Raw genomic sequence first — 16,051 nt, 5'->3', positions numbered from 1 at the left:
CATTCAGAAATAGGCATGGTCGGTTAAGTGGTAATGTTATTAAAATATTTGATATTTTTAAAACTCTTTTGTATGTTTTAAAATAATATGTAATATAACACAATGTTGTTATAAATTTGACACTTCACAAGAGCGTTCCTGTCTTTACAGTGTAAAGGCAGGGAAACTATGTCGCCACACGGTTGGGCAGCATTGTAAGGCGGATTAAGATAGGGGCTGTAAGAAGGGATTTATCAATCCAGATCTTAAAGAGGCCCGGATTATATGACAGAAAAAAACAGATTCTGGTAGCTCGTTCCACATACAAACCGACTTACACAAGAAAGAGTCAAAGAAACGACCTGTTCTCGTGAAGACAACATCAACTTGTGCCTGTCGGTTTTCACATACGTGTCCTGGTGCACCTGGGATCAATGCTGCTAGCTACTTGGAGCAGGCTCCATTAAATACTTTTAGAATAGGCTTAGCATGCTCACATTGTGTCTGTGGCTTGACAATAGAAATCAGTCTGCTAAAAACAGATTGTAAATCAGAACGACCACCATCCTTTGCACAGAATCAAGTAGGTTTATCAAATCTAGTGGGGCTCCAGCCCAGAGGTGATTCCCAAATTCAATTGTTGGACGTACTTGAGTTTTGTATAGGGTTAGCTGGTAACTACTGAAGAATCTGAAAGCCCTGTAGCGAATTTACTAGAACATTCGGGAACGTTCGCCCCTTCCAAATACATCGTTGCTAGAACCCTCTAGATGCGATGCTTGCATCCAGTGCACCAACCTCCACGCCTGAATATTCTCTATGTACCAAGCGGCTATATAACGGCGGATCGAGATGTACTTCAGTCAGTAATCAGCAGTTACAATAGTGAGCAACCTGCGGGCCTGCGAACGGCCGCCGACTACTGACGGCCACTTGGCCAATTAAAACAATTATTGAAGAGTCACTTAGCTAAATGCTGATGTGATGTAAAATTGTACTGTATGTAAAATTTTACTGTAACTGGAATGAATGTTCTGTTGTACATACAATAAAAATAAAAAAAATAAAATAATATAATTTGCTAAAAATATATAAATGAATGTATAAAAACACTATTAAATTTGAATTCCAGCTGGTCGAGTGGCAGCAGCATAACCCTGGCTGCAATGGGAGAGTCTCCACCGGTGGGGAGCAATCGTCCGGGATCCGGGGGCAGCCTGCCCGCCCCTGTCACGGCTCCGGACCCTGAGGGAGCCCCCGACACCAAGTCCTCGCCCCTCCGGAGGTCCCGAACTTGCTCCCCGGCTAGAAGTCAAGCCAATGTACAATCCATTGTGAGTTAAATTTTGTTGAAGATATTGTACAAATAAGAAAATTTTTGTTTTGTATTTTCGTGCTATTGGTAGATGGCGGGAAACACCAAAATGTTTTTTAATTCTGCGAAATAAATATAAGTCCCAGATCTCGTGAATCATGTTCTATGTAACCCGGAAATTCGTGAAATGATTGTTTTCGTAGAGTTATTGCCGGGTAGCAAACTGTGATCATAAAACATGGCTGTAACATTTCCGCTTTACCGAGTGGATTGATAATAAACCAACCGCAAACATTAATACTTACACATTTCAAATATAGAATTAAATAATTTTCCCTAAAAAAATATTATATCATAGTTAGGTACTTATCACTACGTTGAATTCTTGACACATCTGTTCCAATTTTGAAAACGGTAGTTATAATAATTTTATGTTAAAATATTAAAATTCATAGAAGTACTTTATCGCTTTTCTGAATTTTTTACACAATCAGTTCCAACTTTGAAAATTACGTTTAAATTCAAAGCAAATCCGAGTTCATTGATCCAGAGTAACACATACAGACAGACCAAGACCCGAAATTAGTAAATTTGATTCCCCTGAGGTAGTTTGCTTTGCCAGAATACCAAAGTCGAGGTCGGATAAGGGCCTGTTCAGACACGGAGATAACCGGGCGATTGATAAAATCGCGCGGTTTGAACCGCAAAAATGTTGACTGTTCAAACATCGGCGGTTAGTTAGCAATTAGCGATCAGTTTCAAGATGGAAGTCGAAGAGGAACTAGCGTGTCTGTGGCTGCTCCAGAAAAAAATAAAGAAAAGAAGGAAAAGGCAGTATTGGGTGCATCCAATATTAAGGGATCGACTGACACATGGCCAATTTCCTAACGCTATATCCCAATTTAAGAATGTTTGACAGGAAATTTTTTGACTATTTAAGAATGTCAATAAAATCTTTTGATGAACTAATCAGGGAAGATATTTCGAGCTCTGAAACACATATGAGGGCAAGCGTGTCACCAGAAGAAAAACTCGTAGTAACTTTGAGGTAAGATATTTATTTATTGTTCATTAAAATCAGCATATATTTTTTCTATTATTGTAGAAGACTGCGAGGCAGTACTATATTGAGATGATGGCGATGGTGACCCAGGCGGAATAACAGCAGAAGTTGATCCATTTGTAGTAAAATATCCTTGCGGAGTTGTATACTGTTGATTTTGCCAATACGATGTATTAGGTATTATCTGGTGAGCACTGATGCGAACAGAGGGTGGTAAAGCTTGTCCTTTTTGTATAACTTGAAGCAATTCAATTTTGGTCGCTAAACGTCGATTTTCTGGTACTTTTTTCAGTTCTTTGTATAACGATAAACAAAAAAGTTTATTTATTTTTCGGAATGACTTTATTGAGTAAAACCTCAAATTGTAATATTTAAATATTGAAGACAATATTAGTGATTTCTAAACGAAAATCTGAAACCGTTTTCTTTTCTGATTTTTCTGTTTCAGATTTTCGTTTAGAAATCACTAATATTGTCTTCAATATTTAAAAAAGTTTATCATCATCTTGTCTGGAAATATTATTTTATTGAAGTCCTTTTTCAAAACTTTGTCGTGACTCAATTCTTTTTTCAATTAAATCACTTATTCGTTCTTCTGGTATATTTCTTTTATTTCGTTTAGGGGGACCTACTTCAGTGGCTTCGGTTGCATTGGCGTTAAATTGATATGTCTCATTATTGTCTTCGTCTATTATTACATTTGACTGTTCATTCATACTATTAGTAGTTTCATCGCTGTCTACACTCTTCTGCAGGAAAGAAAGCCTTGAAAAATACATATATTGGGCTCCTTTACGAGCACCTGAACCGGAAGGAGTTGTTTTCCCTTTTTTGTATTCTTTATTGTAACAATCCCGTATGTTTTTCCATTTTTTTTTGGAGTGTTGTACCTGAAAATAATGTCATTATTAATTTTCTTGTTTTAGGTATCTTTGTACTGGTTGTTCATTTGGAGAATTAAGCTACAACTATCGCCTTGGAAAATCTATGATTACAGGAATTGTCCGTGAAGTGTGTAAATCGTTGTGGAAAAAGTTGGTTAGTAAAGTTATGGCCGAACCAACCGAAGATTTCTGGAAGAGAATAGCTCAAGAGTTTGAGAGATATGCGAATTTTCCAAATTGCATTGGTGCTATAGACGGCAAGCATATCCGAGTTATAAAGCCTGTCGATTCGGGATCATTGTATCATAACTACAAACATTTCTTTTCTATAGTGCTCTTAGCAGTTTGCGATGCCAATTATTGCTTTACTTATGTTGACATTGGGGCTTATGGCAAAAGCAGTGATTCCGCAATATTCAAAAATTCTTTATTTTATAAACGACTGATAGAAAAATCATTGAATATACCACAACCTAAACCAATATCTAATGTAGATTCAACACCACTGCCTTATGTCATAGTTGGAGATGAAGCCTTCGGTTTATCAAAAAATTTAATGCGACCATATGCAGGCAAATGTTTATCACATGAAAAAAGGATTTTTAACTATAGGTCATCGAGAGCCCGACGTAACATTGAGTGCACTTTTGGTATTTTGGCTAACAAATGGCGTATCTTTCATAGGCCTATAAATGTGAAAATAGACTTTGCCGAAGACATAATAAAAGCCTGTTGCGTTCTACACAACTATGTGAGGAGTAGAGATGGTATAAAATATAAAGATACTTTGTATACTGCACCAATGACTAGTTTCAATACCTTGCATGCAGGAAGAGGGGCACAATCATCTTTAAATATCAGAGACAAATTCGCTCATTACTTCGTGAACGAAGGGAGTGTTTCATAGCAAGATTCAAAAATATAATAATGTCAATAAATTTTTCTTACCTAAAATAGCCTTTTTTTCCAACGTGTCTTCACCATTTCCAAATATTTCCACCAACTCTTGCCATACTCGGTTCTTTGCAATTTTATCCGAATAATCCGCACACTGAAGATTCCATATTACAGGTCTTTTCTCCACTTTATCAATAAATAACTCTGTGTCGAAGCGATCCATAGCTAGCTCAGGCGTGCTCTCGTTGTGACGTGTTGATCGGGCGGTGCCCGCAACGCTACTGTACGCTGAGGAAGATCTCCATAGTAATAAAACCGCGTGGGCGCCGCACGATTCTATTTTCTAGCGGTTGAGTGGCGGTAATCGCGAGGTTGGACTAACCGCGTGATTATGTCTGAATGATTATTATACCTGATATAAATACCTGCGTACATAAGATCCACGCGGTTCCCGCGTGATTCTCAAACCGCGCGGTTCTCGCCGTGTCTGAACTAGCACTAAATGTTTATAAAGCGGTTACGTCATCACTGAAGAGACGTTCTGATACCATATTGTGGTCATGGCTGTTGGCCAAAAGTAAGGTTAATTTTTCTTACTTTCGACGAGGGGTAAGGCTTTTGATTAGCAAACTGGAGGTTGCTGATTCAAATCCAAAAATCATAATTTTTATTACTGATTTCACATAACACATCATAAATTGTAATGAAATGTGACAAAACACATGTGACAGCAAGTGCCATATCTTGAACCTCTGTTTTCTGGCAAGAGTATGACCAGTAAATAATTAAACCTGTATCTAAACCGGTCGGAGACTCATCGCCATGATGAGGCGCCGCCAGTTGTCTTACGCTACTTCGGCAGCCTCCGTCCATAGTAGAACCAGCCTCTACTTGTGTAGCTAAAACATGAAACAACGACTTTTTTGATAAAAATATTATGTACATATTAAATGAAAAAACACACTTTGTAATACACCACTTTTTATTTGAATTAATAATGACTACCAACCGGGTTTCGCTTATCTCAAGCTTGGCTTATTATATTAACTGTAGTATAACTAATTAATATAATAAGCCCTGACAAAGCTTGAGATAAGCGAAACCCGGTTGGCTGTCATTATTAATTCAAATAAAAATTGGTGTATTACAAAGTGTGTTTTTTTCATTTATTATTTCAAAATTGTTAATTTTAAACCGTTTTTAAATAAATTTATAAAGTAGAATTAGTTAAATATGTATAGGGTTTTCCAATAAGAGGTGTTATGTGTATTTAATTCCGGCCATAAAATGATTTTTTATGGCCGGAATTGGATGGTATTGATCTAGACAACTTTTACTTTTAACAAGACGGCGCTACGTGCCACATAAGCAACGACACCATTGATCTTTTTCGGGAAAAGTTTCCTGACCGTATTATCTCTCGAAAAGGTGATGGCCACCGAGATCTTGTGATTCAACACCTTGCGACTTCTTCCTTTGAGCCACGTGAAAGAGAAGGTCTACGCCAATAGCCCAGCGTCGATTCAAGACCTCAAAGATGGAATTCGTGAGGCTATCGAGGACATAAGACAGCCACTTTGCGATTTGGTTATGGAAAATTTCATGAAAAGGATATGGTCCTGTAGGTGTGGTCGTGGTGGTCATTTGACTGATGTTATTTTTCACTATTAACGGCATACCTTCCTCTTTATAATGAAATAAACATTCAATCATTTATATTAAAAAATGGCATTTTTCATTGAATATCAAAATAACACCTCTTATTGGAAAACCCTATATAATAAAAGTAGGTTATCAACAGTACTAACAGCAATAGAGTTTGCCTTTTAAAGGCTGCTTCCTTGATGCTAAATAGTCGATATATGAATTGATTCTGTTCAACAGGAAGATTGCCCTCCCCACCGGCAGGGCCGGCCCTGAGCCGAATGGCGCCTGGAGCGAGTAAAATTTTGTCCCCCCTGTCAAAACCAGTAGTAACCTAACTAGGTGATCAATATAATCAATAATATTCAGATGATTGTATTTTTGTGTAGCTCCGTTTTTATGAAATATAATCTCAAAGGTGATGTGTTAGGACTGTTTGGTGTTAAGTATTATCAGCGTCTTGGCGCTGTGGCATTTTGGCGCCCGGAGCGTACTGCTCCAATTGCGCCTGCGTAGGGCCGGCCCTGCTCAATATCATGGCCGTTGGCAAGTTAGTCCTGGGAGATAAAAGTGTTGATGCTGTCGGTGACGGAGATAACCATTGGGAACATTACACATGCGCAATGCTGTCCGAAACATTGGCTAAAGAAAGAGGTAGCGCAACACGGCATAATACCCCAAAAAATATTCACTATACATAATACTATTGGCCGTGAAAATCTCAAATCATACCATTGGGAACATGGATTGAATGTTCTCCTTGACATTGGTTCATTCCGAGCATACCCAAAAGATAGTCTGTACGATAGAGCCACGGGTAGCAGCCATACTCCCTCGGGTAGAGAAATCTTTGATATTTCTTCTGAACAACTTTACCTGGCGTGGGCTTCAAATTAACGACTCACTTTCAAGTCTATTCCTTTTAAAGAATTGAATACATTTATGAGAACCTGCGTTTCTTTAAAATTCCTTACAATTCATAGACAAAACCCGACATTCTCAATGAAGTGCTGAAGACAACCGCGGTAACTAAAAACACAGTGTTTTCCTTGAGACTCTCAAAGAAGACACTGTGTTTTTATTTATCAAGGCAGTACACGCCATTTCAATATAAGCATGAAATGTCAGCCTACTGTCAATCATGATTCCAAGATCCTTCATGGTGGAGACACCTTTTAAACTTCGGGCGTCTATTGTATACCAGTAATACCAGGTATGACATGCTCTACTGGATGACAAAATGTCAGCCTACTGTCAATCATAATTCAGAAATCCTTCATAGTGGAGACACGTTTTAAACTTCGGGCGTCCATTGTATACCAGTAATACCAGGTATGACATGCTCTACTGGATGACAAAATGTCAGCCTACTGTCAATCATAATTCAGAAATCCTTCATAGTGGAGACACGTTTTAAACTTCAGGCGTCCATTGTATACCGGTAATGCTAGGTATGACACGCCCTACTCAATGACAAAATTTCAGCCTACTGTCAATCATGATTCCAAGATCCTTCATGGTGGAGACACCTTTTAAACTTCGGGCGTCCATTGTATACCAGTAATACCAGGTAAGACATGCTCTACTGGATGACAAAATGTCAGCCTACTGTCAATCATAATTCAGAAATCCTTCATAGTGGAGACACGTTTTAAACTTCGGGCGTCCATTGTATACCGGTAATGCTAGGTATGACACGCCCTACTCAATGACAAAATTTCAGCCTACTGTCAATCATGATTCCAAGATCCTTCATGGTGGAGACACCTTTTAAACTTCGGGCGTCCATTGTATACCAGTAATACCAGGTATGACATGCTCTACTGGATGACAAAATGTCAGCCTACTGTCAATCATAATTCAGAAATCCTTCATAGTGGAGACACGTTTTAAACTTCGGGCGTCCATTGTATACCAGTAATACCAGGTATGACATGCTCTACTGGATGACAAAATGTCAGCCTACTGTCAATCATAATTCAGAAATCCTTCATAGTGGAGACACGTTTTAAACTTCGGGCGTCCATTGTATACCGGTAATGCTAGGTATGACACGCCCTACTGAATGACAAAATTTCAGCCTACTGTCAATCATGATGCCAAGATCCTTTATGGTGGAGACACGTTTTAAACTTCGGGCGTCCATTGTATACCGGTAATGCTAGGTATGACACGCCCTACTCAATGACAAAATTTCAGCCTACTGTCAATCATGATTCCAAGATCCTTCATGGTGGAGACACCTTTTAAACTTCGGGCGTCCATTGTATACCAGTAATACCAGGTATGAGATGCTCTACTGGATGACAAAATGTCAGCCTACTGTCAATCATAATTCAGAAATCCTTCATAGTGGAGACACGTTTTAAACTTCGGGCGTCCATTGTATACCGGTAATGCTAGGTATGACACGCCCTACTGAATGACAAAATTTCAGCCTACTGTCAATCATGATGCCAAGATCCTTTATGGTGGAGACACGTTTTAAACTTCGGGCGTCCATTGTATACCGGTAATGCTAGGTATGACACGCCCTACTCAATGACAAAATTTCAGCCTACTGTCAATCATGATTCCAAGATCCTTCATGGTGGAGACACCTTTTAAACTTCGGGCGTCCATTGTATACCAGTAATACCAGGTATGACATGCTCTACTGGATGACAAAATGTCAGCCTACTGTCAATCATAATTCAGAAATCCTTCATAGTGGAGACACGTTTTAAACTTCGGGCGTCCATTGTATACCAGTAATACCAGGTATGACATGCTCTACTGGATGACAAAATGTCAGCCTACTGTCAATCATAATTCAGAAATCCTTCATAGTGGAGACACGTTTTAAACTTCGGGCGTCCATTGTATACCGGTAATGCTAGGTATGACACGCCCTACTGAATGACAAAATTTCAGCCTACTGTCAATCATGATGCCAAGATCCTTTATGGTGGAGACACGTTTTAAACTTCGGGCGTCCATTGTATACCGGTAATGCTAGGTATGACACGCCCTACTCAATGACAAAATTTCAGCCTACTGTCAATCATGATTCCAAGATCCTTCATGGTGGAGACACCTTTTAAACTTCGGGCGTCCATTGTATACCAGTAATACCAGGTATGACATGCTCTACTGGATGACAAAATGTCAGCCTACTGTCAATCATAATTCAGAAATCCTTCATAGTGGAGACACGTTTTAAACTTCGGGCGTCCATTGTATACCAGTAATACCAGGTATGACATGCTCTACTGGATGACAAAATGTCAGCCTACTGTCAATCAAAATTCAGAAATCCTTCATAGTGGAGACACGTTTTAAACTTCGGGCGTCCATTGTATACCAGTAATACCAGGTATGACATGCTCTACTGGATGACAAAATGTCAGCCTACTGTCAATCATAATTCAGAAATCCTTCATAGTGGAGACACGTTTTAAACTTCGGGCGTCCATTGTATACCGGTAATGCTAGGTATGACACGCCCTACTGAATGACAAAATTTCAGCCTACTGTCAATCATGATGCCAAGATCCTTTATGGTGGAGACACGTTTTAAACTTCGGGCGTCCATTGTATACCGGTAATGCTAGGTATGACACGCCCTACTCAATGACAAAATTTCAGCCTACTGTCAATCATGATTCCAAGATCCTTCATGGTGGAGACACCTTTTAAACTTCGGGCGTCCATTGTATACCAGTAATACCAGGTATGACATGCTCTACTGGATGACAAAATGTCAGCCTACTGTCAATCATAATTCAGAAATCCTTCATAGTGGAGACACGTTTTAAACTTCGGGCGTCCATTGTATACCAGTAATACCAGGTATGACATGCTCTACTGGATGACAAAATGTCAGCCTACTGTCAATCATAATTCAGAAATCCTTCATAGTGGAGACACCTTTTAAACTTCGGGCGTCCATTGTATACCAGTAATACCAGGTATGACATGCTCTACTGGATGACAAAATGTCAGCCTACTGTCAATCATAATTCAGAAATCCTTCATAGTGGAGACACGTTTTAAACTTCGGGCGTCCATTGTATACCGGTAATGCTAGGTATGACACGCCCTACTCAATGACAAAATTTCAGCCTACTGTCAATCATGATTCCAAGATCCTTCATGGTGGAGACACCTTTTAAACTTCGGGCGTCCATTGTATACCAGTAATACCAGGTATGACATGCTCTACTGGATGACAAAATGTCAGCCTACTGTCAATCATAATTCAGAAATCCTTCATAGTGGAGACACGTTTTAAACTTCGGGCGTCCATTGTATACCAGTAATACCAGGTATGACATGCTCTACTGGATGACAAAATGTCAGCCTACTGTCAATCATAATTCAGAAATCCTTCATAGTGGAGACACGTTTTAAACTTCGGGCGTCCATTGTATACCGGTAATGCTAGGTATGACACGCCCTACTGAATGACAAAATTTCAGCCTACTGTCAATCATGATTCCAAGATCCTTCATGGTGGAGACACCTTTTAAACTTCGGGCGTCCATTGTATACCAGTAATACCAGGTATGACATGCTCTACTGGATGACAAAATGTCAGCCTACTGTCAATCATAATTCAGAAATCCTTCATAGTGGAGACACGTTTTAAACTTCGGGCGTCCATTGTATACCGGTAATGCTAGGTATGACACGCCCTACTCAATGACAAAATTTCAGCCTACTGTCAATCATGATTCCAAGATCCTTCATGGTGGAGACACCTTTTAAACTTCGGGCGTCCATTGTATACCAGTAATACCAGGTATGACATGCTCTACTGGATGACAAAATGTCAGCCTACTGTCAATCATAATTCAGAAATCCTTCATAGTGGAGACACGTTTTAAACTTCGGGCGTCCATTGTATACCAGTAATACCAGGTATGACATGCTCTACTGGATGACAAAATGTCAGCCTACTGTCAATCATAATTCAGAAATCCTTCATAGTGGAGACACGTTTTAAACTTCGGGCGTCCATTGTATACCGGTAATGCTAGGTATGACACGCCCTACTTAATGACAAAATTTCAGCCTACTGTCAATCATGATGCCAAGATCCTTTATGGTGGAGACACGTTTTAAACTTCGGGCGTCCATTGTATACCGGTAATGCTAGGTATGACACGCCCTACTCAATGACAAAATTTCAGCCTACTGTCAATCATGATTCCAAGATCCTTCATGGTGGAGACACCTTTTAAACTTCGGGCGTCCATTGTATACCAGTAATACCAGGTATGACATGCTCTACTGGATGACAAAATGTCAGCCTACTGTCAATCATAATTCAGAAATCCTTCATAGTGGAGACACGTTTTAAACTTCGGGCGTCCATTGTATACCAGTAATACCAGGTATGACATGCTCTACTGGATGACAAAATGTCAGCCTACTGTCAATCATAATTCAGAAATCCTTCATAGTGGAGACACGTTTTAAACTTCGGGCGTCCATTGTATACCAGTAATACCAGGTATGACATGCTCTACTGGATGACAAAATGTCAGCCTACTGTCAATCATAATTCAGAAATCCTTCATAGTGGAGACACGTTTTAAACTTCGGGCGTCCATTGTATACCGGTAATGCTAGGTATGACACGCCCTACTGAATGACGAAATTTCAGCCTACTGTCAATCATGATGCCAAGATCCTTTATGGTGGAGACACGTTTTAAACTTCGGGCGTCCATTGTATACCGGTAATGCTAGGTATGACACGCCCTACTCAATGACAAAATTTCAGCCTACTGTCAATCATGATTCCAAGATCCTTCATGGTGGAGACACCTTTTAAACTTCGGGCGTCCATTGTATACCAGTAATACCAGGTATGACATGCTCTACTGGATGACAAAATGTCAGCCTACTGTCAATCATAATTCAGAAATCCTTCATAGTGGAGACACGTTTTAAACTTCGGGCGTCCATTGTATACCAGTAATACCAGGTATGACATGCTCTACTGGATGACAAAATGTCAGCCTACTGTCAATCATAATTCAGAAATCCTTCATAGTGGAGACACCTTTTAAACTTCGGGCGTCCATTGTATACCAGTAATACCAGGTATGACATGCTCTACTGGATGACAAAATGTCAGCCTACTGTCAATCATAATTCAGAAATCCTTCATAGTGGAGACACGTTTTAAACTTCGGGCGTCCATTGTATACCGGTAATGCTAGGTATGACACGCCCTACTCAATGACAAAATTTCAGCCTACTGTCAATCATGATTCCAAGATCCTTCATGGTGGAGACACCTTTTAAACTTGGGGCGTCCATTGTATACCAGTAATACCAGGTATGACATGCTCTACTGGATGACAAAATGTCAGCCTACTGTCAATCATAATTCAGAAATCCTTCATAGTGGAGACACGTTTTAAACTTCGGGCGTCCATTGTATACCAGTAATACCAGGTATGACATGCTCTACTGGATGACAAAATGTCAGCCTACTGTCAATCATAATTCAGAAATCCTTCATAGTGGAGACACGTTTTAAACTTCGGGCGTCCATTGTATACCGGTAATGCTAGGTATGACACGCCCTACTGAATGACAAAATTTCAGCCTACTGTCAATCATGATTCCAAGATCCTTCATGGTGGAGACACCTTTTAAACTTCGGGCGTCCATTGTATACCAGTAATACCAGGTATGACATGCTCTACTGGATGACAAAATGTCAGCCTACTGTCAATCATAATTCAGAAATCCTTCATAGTGGAGACACGTTTTAAACTTCGGGCGTCCATTGTATACCGGTAATGCTAGGTATGACACGCCCTACTCAATGACAAAATTTCAGCCTACTGTCAATCATGATTCCAAGATCCTTCATGGTGGAGACACCTTTTAAACTTCGGGCGTCCATTGTATACCAGTAATACCAGGTATGACATGCTCTACTGGATGACAAAATGTCAGCCTACTGTCAATCATAATTCAGAAATCCTTCATAGTGGAGACACGTTTTAAACTTCGGGCGTCCATTGTATACCAGTAATACCAGGTATGACATGCTCTACTGGATGACAAAATGTCAGCCTACTGTCAATCATAATTCAGAAATCCTTCATAGTGGAGACACGTTTTAAACTTCGGGCGTCCATTGTATACCGGTAATGCTAGGTATGACACGCCCTACTTAATGACAAAATTTCAGCCTACTGTCAATCATGATGCCAAGATCCTTTATGGTGGAGACACGTTTTAAACTTCGGACGTCCATTGTTTACCGGTAATGCCAGGTATGACACGCCCTACTGAATGACAAAATTTCAGCCTACGGTCAATCATGATTACAGGATCCTTTATGGTGGAGACACGTTTTAAACTTCGGGCGTCAATTGTATACCGGTAATGCCAGGTATGACACGGCCTACAGAATGACAAATTAAACATTTAGATACATTTCACTCATGTAGATTCCTTTTACTCCAGTCAACAATTCTATGTTTATCTTACTGGAGTCTATTGCAGTCTTCTAAATTATTAAAGGCTTTGCTACTTTTGTAACTTGCATAGCTAATCTCCGATAGCAGAGTGCGCCAGGAGATGAAGAAGTCCTTATATTAAAATGTCCATCTGCCTGCACACAATACAACATCTTTTTCTATTCCAGGTTTCCGACGTTGATTCCCCCGCAATGTCCTTTGAGATGAGCACCAGCGAGAGAGACTCGGATGCGTCTTACGACCCCCGACGCACAGCTGACCTCCGCAGAGTCCCCGTGCGTCGTTCAGCCATGTCCGCCATGTCCACCATGTCCTCGGCTACCAGCGGTAGCGCCAGCACCCTGACTAATGTGAGTCCGACAGGTAGATCATGAGGGATATGGCATATTTATGCATGAATATTTATTATGTAAATTGTATATTTTGGGAAGAGAAAATTTTATATTATTGTTAGTAACTTCTTGGGTCAATCAAGTTACAATATATCTTGACTTGCTATTGTCTCACAAACTCAAAATAAAATGTGGCAAGTAAGAAACACTCTTATGTTTCTTGTAAATTCTTATTAAAAATTGTGTTCATGTATGACAAAGAGAGACATAGAAAGAAAATGTGTGTATGCTCGTTATCGTACTTGCGTCGAATACGAAATTCTATTAGTGAGATATCAAGATATTATTTGCTTACACTATAAGACAAATACGGAATACTGTATGAGACGACCTGCTGCTATTGGTTGTCCTTCTTATTCTTCGCTACTATCTCACCTTCTCTGATGACTTTTCAAAATAATAATACGATTTATATTTACGAATGAAATCTCATTTACTTTTAAGAAACTATAATTTTACAATAAAATAATTAACTGTTAAAATACAATAATTTTAAAATAAAAATAATTTAATGTTAAAATACAATAATTTTACATTAAAAATAATTTACTTTTAAAATTGTACAATAAAAAATAAAAAATAAAAAAAACAAAAAAATATTACATTTTAGGTAGGTACTACTAGTTTGGTAGGTACCAACGTCACTACTTGTCGGAATTCTTCCCATAACAATCAGTTCCTTTTTTGAAAATTACACTTAAATTCAAAACAAACTGAGATGTTTTGAGTTCATTGAACCAGATTTCACACATGACTAACTAACACACAGCAAACACAACTGAAACTAGTATGTTTGATAATGATAGTACACACTAAAAATTTTGTTCTATTATTGACATTATCAGTAAATGTATTCGAATTTTTATCCTTGAGATGGATTCACATCATATAATATATTATGAAAGAATTACCGTTCAATAAAAAGTGGATGATTAAAATCAGATTTGTTTTTTCCCCAGGGATGCTATTCACCTGCGCTAAGCACCACCAGCTGTGCCCGAGTGCGCGCCACAGGAGGGAAAGAACGGAAGGAAAGAAGAAACCTGAGACTTAGGGCCCCCGTGTCCGACCTTAGCTTAACTGCAGACCTAGAATTAGACTATTACGACTATAATGTCAAGAACTCAGAAGCTGCTACGGGCTCGTACCTCGGGATGGACCCTGCTTTCTTAGTGTGGATACCTCCACTCGACGAAAACGAAGAATTCAACCACCACACTTATGAAGAAATATTGCCGAGGGTACATGGAAACCTAGGCAGCAATACGGAATCACCAGAAGATAACAATGATCATCCTCATTTAGCTAAGCCAAGACTTAAACCGGACGACAATTCTTCACAATCCTCTCCAAGGGTCGACAGGAAATTGCTCCTAGCTAAAAACAATATTGTTCATCCTTTAAATTTCAGTATTTCTGATTTAGCGCCGGCTAAATCAGAGCCATCTTTTGATATTTCCAAAATGTTTAATCCAAGACGCGACCCATTAAAGCAGGTTTCTATACCTATGACAGAGTTCACGTTTGATAACAAGTTTCAAAACTCTGTCGATAGATCGCGCCGCCAGTCTGAAGAAAAGGAAACTGTTTGCGAAAAGTCTCCGAGTGAAAAATACGTGGATAATGCAGATATCCAATTTGCCGACGAAGATTCCGATAGTTCGAACGACTTGAAAAACAAGGATGGAATGGGAAATGTGGGAAAAACTTCTAATAATATTGTTTCTACTTAATCTGTACGGAATAATATTATGTTAATAGTGGCGGTAAAGTTTAATATTTTCAATCACCATAATGTCAATAAGTTTTGTTTTAAAATGGCTGTACATAAATTAATATAAACATTGGGCATTTTGAAAATAAGTTATTTAAAAAAAATAATTAAATGTCGAGAATTTAATCGTGGTTTTCACTGTAAATATGGAATGGTTTGAATTTATCTGGCAACAGTTCTTGTGTGTTTTATTTTTAGTTATTTATCGTTATTTTTTATACCATTTTTGTAGCACCATAATACGAAAAGAATTTTCGTTACAGATTTAAAAAAATCGTTTTAACCTCTTCTAACTTTAGAATAAACCATACGGATTTTTCATAAATTCGACTATCCCCATTGTTAGATATCGTAATAATTCATGTTTTCAAAGTTATATTTTAAGTTTCACCGATTAGTATATTAGTATATTACACACAAGAATCGTTTTAAACAGTTACATAATATTATTTAGATAACATGATGGCAAGGCAACGTAGTATTTTTATGACAAATGTTGTCATATGTCTCAATACTCTTAAATTATTGAATCCACCTACGTATTAATATTTTTTTGTTTGATAATAAGTATTTTCATATTAATAACACTGGCTTTATACATGACAATTTTTCAC

General features: G+C 38.7%; 1 protein-coding gene and 1 pseudogene across 1 annotated transcript in view; one reads left to right on the top strand and one right to left on the bottom strand.

Annotated features, from left to right (window-relative positions):
- Positions 1 to 15,673, top strand: part of LOC149420025 (uncharacterized) — a 624,492-nt gene extending 608,819 nt beyond the window's left edge. The window contains exons 13-15 of the mRNA XM_089636938.1: positions 1,112 to 1,313; positions 13,439 to 13,621; positions 14,623 to 15,673. Coding sequence (XP_089493064.1) covers positions 1,112 to 1,313; positions 13,439 to 13,621; positions 14,623 to 15,396 — 1,159 coding nt within the window. The 3' untranslated portion in view covers positions 15,397 to 15,673. The remainder of the gene's footprint in view (positions 1 to 1,111; positions 1,314 to 13,438; positions 13,622 to 14,622) is intronic.
- Positions 2,260 to 4,361, bottom strand: LOC149420026 (uncharacterized; annotated as a pseudogene).
- Positions 15,674 to 16,051: the final 378 nt, after the last annotated feature.

Source organism: Hesperophylax consimilis, chromosome 11 (assembly GCF_061612785.1).
Source record: "Hesperophylax consimilis isolate HC1 chromosome 11, BYU_Hcon_1.0, whole genome shotgun sequence".
NCBI lineage: Eukaryota > Metazoa > Arthropoda > Insecta > Trichoptera > Limnephilidae > Hesperophylax > Hesperophylax consimilis.
Note: the sequence above shows the minus strand (reverse complement) of the source record. Positions and strands in the feature narration are given on the sequence as shown.